This window comes from Arvicanthis niloticus, chromosome 9 (assembly GCF_011762505.2).
Source record: "Arvicanthis niloticus isolate mArvNil1 chromosome 9, mArvNil1.pat.X, whole genome shotgun sequence".
NCBI classification, from domain to species: Eukaryota; Metazoa; Chordata; class Mammalia; order Rodentia; family Muridae; genus Arvicanthis; species Arvicanthis niloticus.
The window spans coordinates 73616147-73632063 of record NC_047666.1 but is presented as its reverse complement, the minus strand read 5'-3'; the positions used below and the strand labels follow the sequence as shown (position 1 = coordinate 73632063).

At 44.2% G+C, this 15917-nt stretch overlaps 1 protein-coding gene and 1 pseudogene across 2 annotated transcripts in view; both read left to right on the top strand.

Moving 5' to 3' along the window:
- Gucy2c (guanylate cyclase 2C) overlaps window positions 1–15917 on the top strand; it is an 80293-nt gene that overhangs the window by 22856 nt on the left and 41520 nt on the right. For both annotated transcript variants that reach the window (XM_076940696.1, XM_034511990.2), the window contains exons 9-11: window positions 1529–1614; window positions 6729–6840; window positions 14356–14437. In XM_076940696.1, the coding sequence (XP_076796811.1) occupies window positions 1529–1614; window positions 6729–6840; window positions 14356–14437 (280 nt within the window). The remainder of the gene's footprint in view (window positions 1–1528; window positions 1615–6728; window positions 6841–14355; window positions 14438–15917) is intronic.
- Window positions 11282–11350, top strand: LOC117715896 (U4 spliceosomal RNA; annotated as a pseudogene).

Below are 15917 nucleotides of genomic sequence, written 5' to 3'. Positions count from 1 at the left end.
AGGTTCAATTTTTTTTTAGTTTTATTTTTAATCTCTTTATATTTTAATATATCTCCCTCTCTTTCCTATGTTAAGCCTCTATCCCCCGCCCCATGAACCCTCAATTTCTAGATTGACACACCCATCCTACAAGCTTCTCTTGAAGCTTCTCTTTCATGTCTCAAATCTCAGACAAAGGTTATAAAGAAATTTAATTTTAAGAAATTATCTTAAAGTCTTGCCTCACAAAACCATTGTCTAAACCGAAGTGAGCCCGTTGTTGGCTCCAGAAGACAGACGATGCTTACTACCTGGTCTAAGAGCTATGGCCATGGTGTAGGCTGAAGAGAAAATGGTGTCTGCTTCACCAGAGAAGCTGAGAGACACTCAGTGACCACCTGTGTCCCCTGAGTTTTGCCAGGTACTTATAAAGTCATATCCACAGTCAGTCAAGTGTCCCAGTGACCACTGTCATGGGCTCAGAGCCAAGAGACATGTATTTGTCTTGGCTTACTCGTGCATCACTATAGCCCTGAGAAAAAATTTAATATCTCTGAGTCTGATTAAAATTATTTCTCATCAATAAAATAGAAACAACAGTTTTTATTTCATGACGTTCTGAAGAGAAGAAAACAGCAAATGTGTGGAATCTTTTAGCATGGAGTCGGTGTCTGGTAAACATAAGTGTTAGATTTAATTTTTGTTTTGTTTTGTTTTGTTTTGTTTTGTTTTGTTTTGTTTTTCAAGACAGGGTTTCTCTGTGTAGCCCTGGCTGTCCTGGAACTCACTCTGTAGACCAGGCTGGCCTAGAACTCAGAAATCCACCTGCCTCTGCCTCCCAAGTGCTGGGATTAAAGGCGTGCGCCACTACTGCTCGGCAGATTTAATTTTTTTTTTAATTTGCATTTATTTATTTATTTGGGGCTGTGACATGCCACAGTGCGCAGAGGTCAGAGGACAACTTGTGGGAGTTGGTTCTCTCCTTTTATCACATGGGTTCTGGGGACTGGACTCAGGTCTTCAGGAAGCATTCTTCCCAGCTGCACTGTCTGGACATCCCAGAAGTGAGCTGTTGTGTTGGCCATGTAACCCTTTCCCACCTCAGCACACACTCTGTGTGGTCAGCCTGCAGTGCTAGGATTTCACAGTTGGAAAGTTGAAAGACAAACAACATAAGTATCTTCTTTAGTGTTTTAGCCACCGAATGTGAGTGGAGGGATTGTGATCTTTGTACAGTGTTGGCTATGCTGTGGCCTATGTAGCTGGGCCACTGGTTTAGCTAACATTCTTGTGTAGAGGGGACAATTGAGTAGCTCCTCAACCTGCCACATCCTAAATGGAAGGAAGAGGATTTTCCTTCTAAATGAACATCCCCTTCCCAAAATCCCTTTCACAAATCACAATCAGCAGGGGTAAGAAGCAAGTAAGGTCCATCTGGTAAGAATATAATACAGTGATCTGACTCCATTTTACACTCAGGATCCTACTGGTATCATGCCTAAAGCCAATGATGGCTCCAATATGCTCTCTCTCTCTCTCTCTCCCTTAGGCTTTGAGGGGCCTGTGACTCTGGATGACAGTGGGGACATCGACAACATCATGTGTCTTCTGTATGTGTCTCTGGACACCAGGAAAGTATGTCTGACCCCTGACGTGACCCCAGGGTGAAAAAGGATAGTTTTTCGTGATGTGACTGGGTGGGAAATGATAATTAACTGGAAACAGGACAACAGTGAAGGAATTAAAGCCGTGATACTCAGAATCTAAAGACAGATCATGGTAGCTCTCATGGTTGTCATATGTATACTCCCTTTGCGGCAGGATTTCCTAAGCACGTGAGCACATAGACCCTCTAATCAGAAATCAGCTCACACACATATAGGAGTCAGACTAGTGGAGTCGGTGAAAGAAAACAAGCTGAACACAAGCCTTTCCCAAAGATTTTAACTCATTTTTACAAACTAACGATTTCAAAGAAATAGCTCTGTCCATCAGCACTTCCATGAAACCAGGGACCTGTGCAGTCCGTCAGGCACACATATGAAAGTTCTGTGATGCTAGGCTTAAACTCACATTATATACCTGTGTCTTAGTTAGGGTTTTATTGCTGTGAACAGACACCATGGCCGAGGCAACTCTTATAAGAACAACTTTTAATTGGGGCTGGCTTACAGGTTCAGCGATTCAGACCATTATCATCAAGGGTGGAACATGGTGACATCCAGGCAGGGATGGTGGAGGAGGAGCTGAGAGTTCTGTATCTTCATCTGAAAGCTGCTAGCAGAATACTGGCTTCCAGACAGCTAGGACAAGGACACACCTCCAATAGTGCCACTCCCTGGGCCAAGCATATTCAAAGCATGACTTTCCACTCCCTGGCCCCCATAGACTTGTTCAAACACGTGAGTCTATGGGGGCCATATCTAGCCATAGCAAAAAGAACATTTAGTTCAACTTCCAAAGTCCCCATACTCTATAGCAGTATCAACAATGTTAACAGTCCAAAGTTCAGTCTCTTCTGTGATTTATCCAATCACTTAACTGTACTCCCTGAATCAAGACAGGAACCAGCTGGGCAAACTCCAAACTCTGAATCTTTATGTCTGATGTCAAAGCAGTTCTCATATCTCCAGCTCCTTTTTGATCATTGTTGAATGCAACAAACTTCTTTTCCTGGGCTGGTCCCACTCCCTGTTAGCGATATTCATCAGGAGATCTCCTATAGCTCTGGCATCTCAAAAATCTTGGGGTCTCCAAAGCAACTTCAGTGTTACAACTTCTTGTTTCAATGTCTAGGATCCACACATCATCATCTAGGCTCCTCCAAAGGGTTGCCGTCACTTCTTCAGCTCTGCCCTCCATAACGCTCTAAGCTCAGATTGATCCACTCCACTGCTGCTGCTGTTCTTGGTGACCATCCCATGGTACTGGCATCTCCAATACACTGAGGTCTTCCACTGCAACTAGGCTTCACCAATAGCCTCTCACAGGCTCTCTTCATGGTGCCAAGCCTCAAAACCTTTACATGACCCTTCAGTCCTGGGTCATTAACTACAACTGAGGCTGTACCTTTACCAACGGCCTTCCCTGGCCTCTCACAGTGCCAAGCCTCAGCTGCTCTTCATGACCCCTTCATGCCTTCAAAACCAGTACCACCTGGGTGACTCTTACACATTACCAAGTCCAGCTGCAGCATGAGTTCCAACCTTGGCTATTTCTGGAACACAGCTTCTTTGTGTTCCCAGAAAACACTTTCCAGAAGATTTCACCTCGGTGATTCTGGTCTCGCCTTAATCACTTGCTAATTTCTTAGCTCCAGCTAACCAGCATCAATTGTCCCAGTAGTCTCTTCTGTTTTTTACTCTAAAGGCAGAGCCACATGGCCAAAGCTGCCATGTTCTGCTGCTTGCTGGGGCTGGAACATGGCCTCCCTTACTCTATTACCAACATTCTGTTTTCCAACTCCATCACTGCCTAAGCTTGGCTGTCCTGGAACTTGCTCTGTAGATTGACCTTGATCTCAGAGATCTGCATGGCTCTGTCTCCTGTAATGCTGGGATTAAAGGTGTGTACCGCTATGCCTGGATTTAAGCTGTTCTTCACCCACTTTGTCCCAGGCTAACCTTAAATTCAGAGATCTGTTTGGCTTTGTCTTCTGTGTACCACCATGCCTGGATCTAAACTTAGCTGGATGGGATGTTAACCCCAAATTCCTTAATCTGTTATCTCCTAGATCATAGGATTCAGTTCCATTTCACTTCCTTGTACCCCTTTAATACTTTAACCATATATTTTGTATTTTTCCTTTTCTAAGCTTTCTATGCTTGTTCAAAACTTCATGAGATTTAACCAAAGAACAAAGTCTCTATGGGGTTTTTGAGACTTCCTTTGTCAATGTAATTAATATAAGTCTCCTTACCTTAGACTCAGGTAGACTCTTCAAACAAGGGCAAAAAGCAGCCGCAATCTTCACCAAAACACTACACAAACAGTCTCTAGGCCACATACTGACATTCTTCTCCATTGAACTCTCTTGGACCAGGTCTGCACAGTTCAAATCACTCTCAACAACGAAGTCTTTCATGTTCCTACTAGGATGGCCCATTAAGCCCCATTTAAAGCATTCCACTGCTTTCCAAATTCAAAATCTCCAAATCCACACTCTTCCAGACAAAAGCATGGTCAGGCCTATCACAGCAATACCCCATCCCTGGTACCACTTCATTTTTATGTAAGAGCTTGTGATGGCTGGCTTCATGTCAACTTGACACAAGCTATGGTCATCGGAGAAGAGGGAATCTCAATTAAGAGGTTGTAGCAAGCCTGTAGAACATTTTTTTTAAATTGGTGATTGAGGGAGAAGGGCCCAGCCCACCGTGAATGGGACTAGCCCTGGACATTCTGGCCCAGGGTTCTATAAGAAAGCAGGCTGAGCAAGCCATGGAGAACACGCTAGTAAGCAGCACCCCTCCATGGCCTCTGCCTCAGTTTCTGCCTCCAAGTTCTGCCTCCAAGTTCCTTCTCAGTTGTAGTTCATGCCCCGACTTCCTCTGATGATGAACCATGACGATGAAGCGTAAGCCAAATAAACCCTTTCCTCCCGGAGTTGCCTTGCTCACAGTGTATTATTGCAGCAGTAGTTACCCTGACTGAAACAGAGGCCTTGAAAGAGGGGAGGGGTCCTACTCCTCTCACCACATCTCCCACAAGAAGCTTCCTGTCTGGTGTGGAGTTCATGGCTGAGCAGCACAGAATTCAAAAGTGCAACGGCTTCCTTTATGCTTTCTAAAGCCGTGTCCCTCTAAATGGTGAAAGCCGCTGTTTCAGCCAAGTGAGCAGTAAACACCTTCTTCCTACAAGAGGTCAGGTCCTGAAAAAAAAAAAAAGTGGACATCTATCATTTGTGAATGTTCTAGAGTGGACATTAGGATAAGCTTACACACACACACACACACACACACACACACACGTCTATACATATTTACCTTACTTTTTGAGAGATGCCTACAATGGCAAATGTAAAAATTACAGAGAAGATGTTCATCCTGAGAAAGTGACACCAGAAATTTGAGGCAGCGTTTCAGAGAATCCATCGTTTTTGTTACTATATTGAACCTTTAATGAAATACTATATCTGGGGACCAGCGAGATGGCTCAGTGGGTACGGGTGCTTGACTCTAAACCAGACAGTCTGATTTGATCCCTGAGACTCACACACATGGTGGAAGGAGAGACTGGGCTCCTGAAAAATCATCCGTCCCCTGACCTCCACATGCATGATACATATACCCACCTCCTAAATAGAGAGAAAGAAAGAAAGAAAGAAAGAAAGAAAGAAAGAAAGAAAGAAAGAAAGAAAGAAAGAAAAGAAGGAAAGAGAAACATTAAAAGGAATATATAGTTGGCATACATGCCATGGAAAAATTTTGAGTCCCTAAATCCCTAAATGCTTCAGTCACTAACAGGAACCACACCAAAAAACCCCACATTTTCATCCAAAGAGATGAAGCCCCTACTGTCCTTGGAAGAGATGCAAAGGCTCATGAGAGAGATGTTTCCTCACCCACACGTCTGCTCTTCACATGAGCGCTGTTCCCTACACAGGTCTCCCAAAGCAAATGTGGTCAAACTCCTCAGCGTTTGCCTGCATCCAACCACAGTACATAGTGTGTATATCAGGGAGAAGCCAGGGATTAACTCTCAAAACATCAGGGCTCTCAGAATAGTAGTCCATATTCAGGATAGGTGTCAGTAGAGGGTCAATATGCCACACCCCAGCATACAGGCTAATTTTGCCCTTCCGTATATATAATTATAGGTTCCGTTCTTCAGACTCGGGTTCTCTAAATGTAAATTTCCTATGGAAAATATTTTGAGGGAGGAACAGTGACTGTAGAAGGCAGCCATGTTTGAAACATATCTCACACAGCATTGTCGATACCTGCAGCAGTAATTCAAGGATAGACTGTTGAGGGAGATATTTAAAATGGTGGCACCCAATCTTGCTTTGCACTCAGTCAGCCACCATCTTCCCGACTAGCCTAAGCCTGAGGTCACGAGCAGCTCAGGCTCAGGACGCTGGCTCAAGTGGCCAGAGACACCGGCCCTGCCACCCACGAGACACCAGCATGGGAGATGACTCTGCCAATCTTCCACGCTGTCTCCACAAGGCTGGGCTGGGCCCAGACCATCCCGCCATCTATGTGGTACCCAGTATAAATGAGGCTCTAATGCTTAGATTATCCAAAGGCTTTATAAGTTTGATAATGCTCAATAAAGAAGATGCCCACACAATTGGAGGTGTTAACCAATCAACTAACCTAGATGTAAGTTGTTACCCAGGACTGCTCTTGATACATGCATGGTCATCCATGGCGCCTACATCTCTCTCCCTTTTCTCCTCCTCTTCCTTCTCCTCTTCCTCTCCTTACTCCTCCCACCTTAGCTCCTCCCAACTTGCAGGGAAAATAAGTTGCTACAATAGCCAGTAATAATGTTTCCATTAGCAGATGACTTCAAATGGGGCTTTAATCATAGAGGCCTAATTAGTAACTTGTAAGGATGGCTCATATTTGTAATCCCAAAATTTGGGAAGCTGAGGCAGGAGGATTAAGAAATTAAGGTCAAACTGACCTATAATGTCCAGGTCATGTCCACAAAGCCACACACACAGTCAGCCTCATTACAAATTGGTCTAAAATGTTCTCATGATTTTCTTTTCTTCTGCTTCGTTTATGGCCCCAACACAGTATGAGGTTCTTATGGCATATGACACCCACAAGAACAAGACAATTCCAGTGGCTACGCACCCCAACTTCATCTGGAAGAACCACAGGCTCCCTAATGATGTCCCTGGGCTGGGTAAGACATTCTTACTGAGTTCTCTTTCCCCAGTATGGTAAGCTACAGGCAGTTAGCTTGTTTTTCTTTTCATTTCATCTTGCCTAGACTTTCTGGGCTTGTGACTGTGGGTTTTACAAGCCCAGTGAGTTCTGGTCAGACTCATCCACATTCGAACCCCATTTTAAAGATGGTTTCCATATAAGCAGGATCCTTAGAAAACAAGGTCAGAAAATCAGCAAAAAAAATAAATAAACATAGAAATGTGTACTTGCAACATTCTGTTACAATGTGTACAAGTAACATTCTGTTACTTGCAACAGATGCAATATTTTTTAATTTATTTTTTATTGGATATTTTATTTACATTTCAGATGCCATCCCCTTTCCCCATTTCCCCTCCCTAGAAAACCCCTATCCCATATCCCCTTCTCCTTTTTGCTTTTATACAATTTTTTAAATGTCAACCAAAGGCTTTATAAGTTTGGTAATGCTCAATATCAATCAGAAGTGTAACCTAATACCCAGTCTAGATATATCAACTATCTTTGACTGTCGGAGACATGTGAACATCCGCCTCCATGTCTGCCCCCCCCTTTCTGTCTCATCACCTAGCTCCTCCACTCCTTCTCCTTACTCCTCCTCTCCTTACTCCTCCCACCTTAGCTCCTCCTACATATCACCCTTCCTGTTAAAATAAACTTTTCCTCAAAATACAGTTACAGCATAACCATACTAATTTATGTCAGTAAGTTGCAAGATAGACCTAATACCCAGTCCATCATTTTGTTGACTAAGCAGAACCTCTGTCATCTCTCCTAAATAAAAGACTTAGTTCTGAACCTGGCTTTTTTTTTTCTTGGCTTTAGAATGAATGTCAGCTGAAAACCATCCTCTCAAATCTTTTCTCTGAAAGTAAATAGCAAGGATTGGCTATGAGACTATAAGTTTTCAACCCCATCAGAAATCCAGAATGACTGAGTTAACTGAGATTATGGGAAGCACAAAGCATAGCTTCTAAAACATAGCCAATTTATAGAGACCGCTGAACACCTGGATAGTCCCTATACTACAAAACATTGGAGCATCTGATCTTCAGCTTTCTGGCCCAGGATCATCTGACAGACCTAGTGATGCAGAATTATTAAGGGCTGATTACTCTGTCTTGGCAGATATAAACAGTCGACTATTCTGCAAGTGTGTCCTTTTCTGGACAGTAATTTGTCTGTAGATGGAAAGAGGCAATTCTTGCCTAGTGGCTGTCTCACCACAATTGGAATAACTTCAAAGATGCTCTATTTCATCTTAGAATCCAAGACAGGAAGTTGTCAGGAGCAGACAGGTCTCTAATCAAAATGAACATTAATACAGAAATATTTGTAACATCAATTCTGTAGATTTCTGATGTTTTGAAAACCAAGTAATCATGTAAGGCTATCTGCAGATGCAATATTTTAAGCAAAGAATATTTGCTATATCAGGGTGAGAGATAGTTGATAATTGTGGCCCCAAAAGTCTCCTCCATTTCTTCACAGGACATAACTTCGGCAACAATGATGGGGACACCCATAGATGAGGTACTAAAAGCCTTAACATGGCTTGGCCTTCATGTGTGCAGGATGCAGTGAGACTGTACAGCCTTAACCCTGCCCTTCAGCAGGGGGCTGGGGGTGAGGATCCATGGACCATAAAATTCATAGCATATTCTGTCTGTGTCTGCCAGTGCTTAATGTAACATTACTAGTTCCATATTACTAATCTATCATCTTTAAGACAAAAATCTTAACATTGGACAGACATCAAAAGATGTGAAAATGCCATTAATGGGGTTCTAGAAAACTTTGGTGTACTCCTAATTCAACAGCATACAATCAACTGAAATTCATTCTTTCCAAACAATTTTAAATGGTAGGAAAGTAATCATAACCCTGAAGGATGGAGAAGCACAGCTCTTTATCTAATATACGCTAGCCTTTAGAAATAAAACTGAAAAAGAACACACACAGATTTAATACTAGCTATCACTGATAGTAAGATCATGGAAGGGTTTTTTTTTTTCCCCTTTTACATCTGAACTTTGAATCTTTTTCACAATGTCTGTATTCACTTATCACTTTTCAAAGTACTAAAAACTACCAGCTAGAAATGCCTCTATTCTGACAGTGTTCTGTGACCAGGAACTGAAGTCTGATCTGTTTTTAAGGGAGTATCCCTGATCCCGTGGGCTTGCTTGTGTTAAAACTGTAACTCTTTCTACATTTCTTTTGCTCTGTGAATTCTCCTGGGAGGAAAATGATTGATTTAAAGCCGTCAGGGAAGTCCTGGTAGGGAGCCCATCCTACCAAACAAAAGATGGCCCAGAGGTAACTGCAGGCTTATAGTTCTTTTTGAGTTTTCCACTTATTATCCCCGGAGCAGTCTTCATACTTCTGAGCTTCAAACCAACATTTCATCACTCTCTGTCTCTCTGTCCCCATGTCTCTGTCTGTCTCAATCACCCCTCCTTCTCCCTTTCTCATCCCCTCCTTTTCTCCCTCCCTCTGCTTGCCACCCCCCAACCCTCAAGGGCTAGTGGGCTGAGTGCTTGCTCAGGACCTGAGTTTACACACACACACACACACACACACACACACACACGCACACGCGCACACACACACACACACACACACAGAGTACTCACTTCAAAAAGAAAGAAAGAAAGAAAGAAAGAAAGAAAGAAAGAAAGAAAGAAAAGGTTTGTACCCATGACCCAGAGCATCCAGCCAGTGTCAGGTGATGGAGAAAGACACCCCATGCTGACCTCTGGCCTGCACATGAACAGAGAGGGGTGGGGAAGAAGTAGAAGCGATATGTTTTTTCTCCAGGTTTCTCCATTTCTACTTATTCTTTTTTATATAAATATTTTTAAGAGTTATTTATTTTATTTATATGAGTGCACTGTACACTGTCCTGTCTTCAGACAGACCAGAAGAAGGCATTGCATCCAATTACAGATGGTTGTGAGCTGTCATGTGGTTGCTGGGAATTGAACTCAGGACCTCTGGAAGAGCAGTCCATGCTCTTAACCGCTGAGCCATCTTTCCAGACCCTCTCTGCTTATTCTTTAGGGAATTTTTAAAGCTAAATTCTTGCCATGACTATAGCTCTTAGGTACCTTAGGTTTGTTTGTAATAAATTTATGTTTCTGTCTCCACCTTCCAGCAAAGTCACACTGTGGCAGAGTGAGAACGCATGCCAGCGACACCACTACCGCCTCCAACACTGACTCTACCCACAATCCTCCTTCCTCCCTGTCACTTCCTCTTGCTCTCAGCTCCTCCTACTTCAGAGCCCTGCAACTTCATGCCACCTTATTATCCTCTGCGCTGTGCCTTCTGACTAGAAACTGGCAAACATCCATCCCCCTGATTTACCTGAGGGCTGGGATGTGGAACAGAGAGTAGTGTGTGTGCAACTTAAATGAAAGGATCAGAGTTAGGGTTCTCCGAACCCTGTTGTGCCAATGAATCAGTAAATCTACACTACTCTCATGGAAAGATGTAAGGCGGAGAAAGACAGGAGACTCTCCAGAGGTCCCCAGGCCACATCTGTCTTCCCCTTGATGAGCAGTATAGGCTAGGCTGATCTGGCTCGGGTAGGCATCCACTTCCTGTCTCAACTTGACTCTGCTGAAGAGGACAGCCTTCCCTCACAGAGGGCACTTCCTTTGAAGGGACCCTCACAGCACGGGGTGCTCCCCTGTGGACCCCGCATTAAACAGAGACCACACTCAAACATCAATTTCCAAGTGCAAAGAGATCCTTTATTAAACAAGGCAAAGAGATTGGGGGGGGGGGGCTGAATCTGAATCTGACAGAAACAGCAGCAAACAGTTTTGTAGATGTTAATTTTAAGAGGGAAAAGGGAGAGGTCGGTGTTAGTATGGGTTGGTAGGTTCTGACTGGTCATGTTAATTAGGGTAGCTAAATGATAAATTTTGATTGCTGGACCTTGATGCTTTACTCGTTGGGCCTCAGGAATGAGCCAGGCATAAGGAAGTGGCCAAATAAGGGAATTGACCTTGGTGGCTAGCTTTGGGGATGTAATCTAATGGTTGAGAGAGGTAGGAAGAGGGAGGGAGAGGAGGAGGGGAAGGGAGAGGGAGAGGGAGAGGGAGAGGGAGAGGGAGAGGGAGAGGGAGAGGGAGAGGGAGAGGGAGAGGGAGAGGGAGAGGGAGAGGGAGAGGGAGAGGGAGAGGGAGAGGGAGAGGGAGGAGGGGAGAGGGAGAGGAGAGAGAGAGAGAGAGAGAGAGAGAGAGAGAGAGAGAGAGAGCAAGAGCAGGAGGACAAGACCTGCCGCCACCATGTTTGCCTGCTAGCCCCCTCCAGCCTCCAGCAACAAGACCTCCAGACAGGCTTTCAAAACTTAACTGGATCTCACCTTTCCTCAGCTTTTCTCAGCATCCCAAGAAATGATCAGTCTGAGCTTGGTGCAGTGGCAGTATCGTAGTCAATGAGGTTTATCTGAGGAGCAATTATTGCTAATTGAAAGAAACGATCAGTCTGACTCTTGCCCTGTGTGACCCCTGCATGGTACTCACACCACATTTGCTTGCTCATGTGTCTTTTATACCACATACTGCACAAGTGTTGGGTCTAATAGTCACTGGTATCTGTTGCTGAAACAGTGCACTGGAATAATTGAATATGTATTCAATTATTCAATATATTCAATGTATTCAATATATAATTTATATTTAATTTATATTATGTTATATTATATGTGCATATATATGAACATATATATGTATATATTTATAAATAACAGTATTCTCTGGACCCAGCCCTAATATCGTTAATTCAGATGAAAGTGGCACGTCCAGGATAGCATAGGCAAAGACAATTGCGTTAATGTGGGTCCATTTGTTTTGATTCTACAATGAAAAGCTTCTTCCTCTAGCAAAGCAGCATGTTTAACGAGTTCCCTTCAGCCCTACTGTCCTATGGCTTAGATATCACCAACATTCACTGTACATTCTTCGAGAAGCCTCCAGAATGCAATAACCAGAACAGCCACTAGAGGGCAGCAGAAGGTTTGCCTTAGAAGTAGCGTGACCCCGACTTAACCAAGAAACAGACTGAAAATGCGGTTGAATTTTAAACAACTGCCTTTAGCCAGATGGCTCACATCTGTAATCACAGCATTTGAAATACCGAAGGGAGAAGATTACCGTGAGTTGAGACAATCCTAGGCCACAAAATGAGTTCCAGACCAGCCTGGACTACAGAGTATGACCCTGTCTCAATAACAATGAACCTATTTCATTTAAATAGAGTGTTTAAATATCTAATTATGGTCATTATGTCTAGAACAGGGAGGTGCTCATTATGTAGATAGGTAGGGACTGAAACGACCTGAGTCGCTCAAACTCATGCTCTGGCATGAAGGTGCGTGACTCCACACTGTGGGGTTGTATATATATATATTTTTTTCCTACAGACTTTCTCCTTGTCTGGGGCTAGGGGTGTGCTGTCGTAACAGTGTGTGATGGTGGTGGGCATGGTGGAAGTGCTGATCGCAGTGAGGTACTGGAGCCATCAAAAGAAATGTGGTCATGACGTCATGACATGATGTCATGATATGACGTCATGACGGCATGAGTCCTGAGGTGGGAGCTCTTTCCTTTCTAGATGAGAGAAGAAACAAAGTCACTTAGAAAGCCAGGTGATAAGCAACCCCAGGGCAAAGCTCGAAAAGCAGCCCTCATGGAAATGTGCTACAGTTTTATTGCATGCTAAGCTTCTGCTTGGGGCGGGGCCGGGTGGGGTGGAGCGAGGGACGAGGGGCAACAGAGAGGGTCAGGGGTAGGGGAGGAAGAAGGAAGAGAGCGAATGAGACATTTTTAGGATATAGCATGATTAAACAAAAGCATTACAAGGTGTGTGGTAATTTTACGGCAGAAGAGGTTCTTAATATATTTCCATATTTGAGCATCTTTTTCTTGTCTCAGTAAAATAAGGGGGCAAACTTTTATTCAAAACTTTCAGCCATTTAAAAATCAATAATTTACTCATGGTGGGTGAAGCCTGTAGGCAACCTGGCCGTGCCCTCAAGGATCCTGTGTGCTGGTGCCATGTTAGAGACTGGGGTTGGGGGGGGGGTGGAACTTTAATGGGAAATCTCTTATTCTTTACTTGGAGTAACTTTATTAATTACTTAGAAGTGATCTCCAGTTTTGTTTTTCTTTCTTTTCTTTTTCTTTCTTTCTTTCTTTCTTTTTTTTTTTTTTTTCCTGAGACAGGGTTTCTCTGTGTAGCCCTGGCTGTCCTGGAACTCACTCTGTAGACCAGGCTGGCCTTGAACTTAGAAATCTGCCTGCCTCTGCCTCCCAAGTGCTGGGATTAAAGGCGTGCGCCACCACTGCCAGTTTTGTTTTTCTTTGAACAGTTTCCCTATTTGATCTCTCTCTTTCTCTCTCTCTCTCTCTCTCTCTCTCTCTCTCTCTCTCTCTCTCTCTCCTCCCCCATCCCTTCTCTCATGTGCTCTCTCCCTCTCTCCTTGCTATAAGAAAAACCATGCCTTCTTTCCCATTGTCTTCCGGCTCCTTACACATTTTGCCTCTCACATTAAGTCCTTTGGAACCGGCTTACTTCCTGCCGGGGGCGGGGGCGGGGGTGGGGGGGTGGGGGGGGCAGGGGGGGACGGGACAGGACGACACGACTCTGCGGCACATGGGAGCCAACCGAGCCTGCGAAGGTTTACTGCTGCAGCTTCTCACACTGAACTTGTCCCTGTGCCCTTGGACGTCCCTCCAGTGCATCCTCAAATTATGCTCCCATTTTCTTGGATTCCGCTTATTGTTCTGAAAATCTGTGAACTTAAGACATTTATGCAAAGTATGTGCATGCGCGCGCGCGTGCACACACACACACACACACACACACACACACACACACGATTCATCCACCCTAACACAATCAGGTTATTGTCTTCCCCCAATAATAGAAATCTTGGAGAGGAACAGTCTACAGCACTGTGGTTTAATATTCTAATTGGCTCTCTTACAGTATGCATCCTGCATTTAAAAGTAGCCATCTCTTTCTTTCTGCATAGAACCTCTTTAGACACGCAGGTCTGGAGAATGTTAGGTAGGCTTATATCCCTTCAAATTATGTGTTCAAAACCACTTAATGTTCCTATGACAGTAGTGGTTTTGGTTAGAAATAAGGAGATACGTGGCTGTGCCTATTGGCATGCACCTATAGTTCTAGCACACAGAGGGGTCGTAAGTTTTAGACAACCCCGAGCTATTTAGGAAGAGAGAAGAGGAGAAGAAAAGAGAAGCTGCTACAAGCATTGCTGACAGGAACCCACTTTTCCTGGACACACACAGCAGCTTCCGTCAGAGCCTGGAGATGCAGGAGACATATTACCAATGAAAGATTCATTTAAATCTTAAGGTTTCTCAAAGGGGCTCATCCCTCTCCTGTCCTCAGGTTCTCTGGGATGTGTCTGTGCTATGTTCTCATCATGCGTCCCCCTTCCTTCTTTGCACAGGTCCTCAAATCCTGATGATTGCAGTCTTCACGCTCACAGGGATCGTGATTGTTCTGCTGCTGATCGCCCTCCTCGTGCTGAGGTACCTCCTTCCCACGGGCTTTCCCTCCAGATGGGGAAGGGAGAGGGGACAAGTCTGGTGTCCGTTGGCAATGCTTGATGAAAAGGGCAGACCTAGGATCTTGAAGGCATTCTACTTCAAACGCGAGGTCAAACGCAGAAGCCGGTATGTGTAGATCAGAACCCTGGCATCAAGTCACAGGACTTAAATTGAAACTCTGGGCTCTGCCCGTGTGAGGCTGTGTGCTCAGGCGCACTCTGCTGAGTGTTGGAACGACCACAAACGTGCCTTGTGTCCAGTTAGCCACATTATGAGCAGTGTCTAACTAGCTATCTTCAGAGATCTACTGGCATATTGTGAGGGATTGCAGAATCATCATACGGCATAGTGTGGACTCAAGAAGAAGCTTAGAAAACACCCATGCCACCAGATACGGTGACCCGTGCCTGTAGTCCCAGACGGAGGTGGAAGAATGTGAGTTTGAGGCCAGCTTGCATTACACAGTAAGACTCTGTCTCAAACAAACAAACAAAATCAATAACACCAAAGAAATCACCTGTTCCCAGTGTCCGGAGCACTAGGAAAGGGCAACAGACTGGATTTAGCAGGTAGTGAGATAGAAGAGCCGAGAATTCCGGCCTGATGAGCACCAGAGTGAAGCTTTTCCTGCCATAGCTGTGCTGGCTGGAGACATAGGACTTATTCAATATTCGATGACTCTGTAAGCATCCTAGCCTCTGCCTGTGCACACTAAACACAGAATATTTTTTCTCGGTGTGATATCAGGATGCCCCAAGTCAAGTGACAATTATCTGTGTGTGTCACACACTTTGGTAAGAGTATCACTACACTTTCTCATGTGTAAGTGTCCCCCAGCCCATAGCCCGTTTTCTCTGGTGGAAGGGTAGATTTCTTTGCTCTGAAGGCAGAGTTCATGTCCTAAAGTTGTGTTTCTCAGAATCCAGGAGGCTGTCTACAGTATGACCATTTAATCTCTCTGAAGATTAAGGCCGGATGGGTTGATCAACTTTCCATGGGGGACATAGGAGATAGCTCTGGTTGTCTCTAGGCCTGGAAACAGAGGCAGGGATTCCTAATGGCCAGTCTTGATAAGAAGACCCCATAGAAAAGATGAGGTGTATGAGTTTTTCTAACTACCAATGCATGTAAAACAGGGATTGATTTATGATGTTTCCTAAACCAGGATAAATGACAGCTCTTTTAAGCCCCAAAAGTCTCCTGGACCACAGACATCATGGCCTGGCAGCCTCTAATGACTTACTATTCATTCCTCCTGCCTCTGTTTAGGGTCAAAAAAGGTGGTCAGAGATGTGCTATTTTACACATATTTAATAAAGGAAAATTCAGAGCTTGATGGAAGCAGAGGAAGAAAGTTAAACATTCTGTTTAGGGAACGTTGAGAAACCAATGGCACGTGACCTTGAGACTGTAAGTCAGGGTTTATCTAATAACAACAAAAAAAGTGAAGATAAATTCAGGG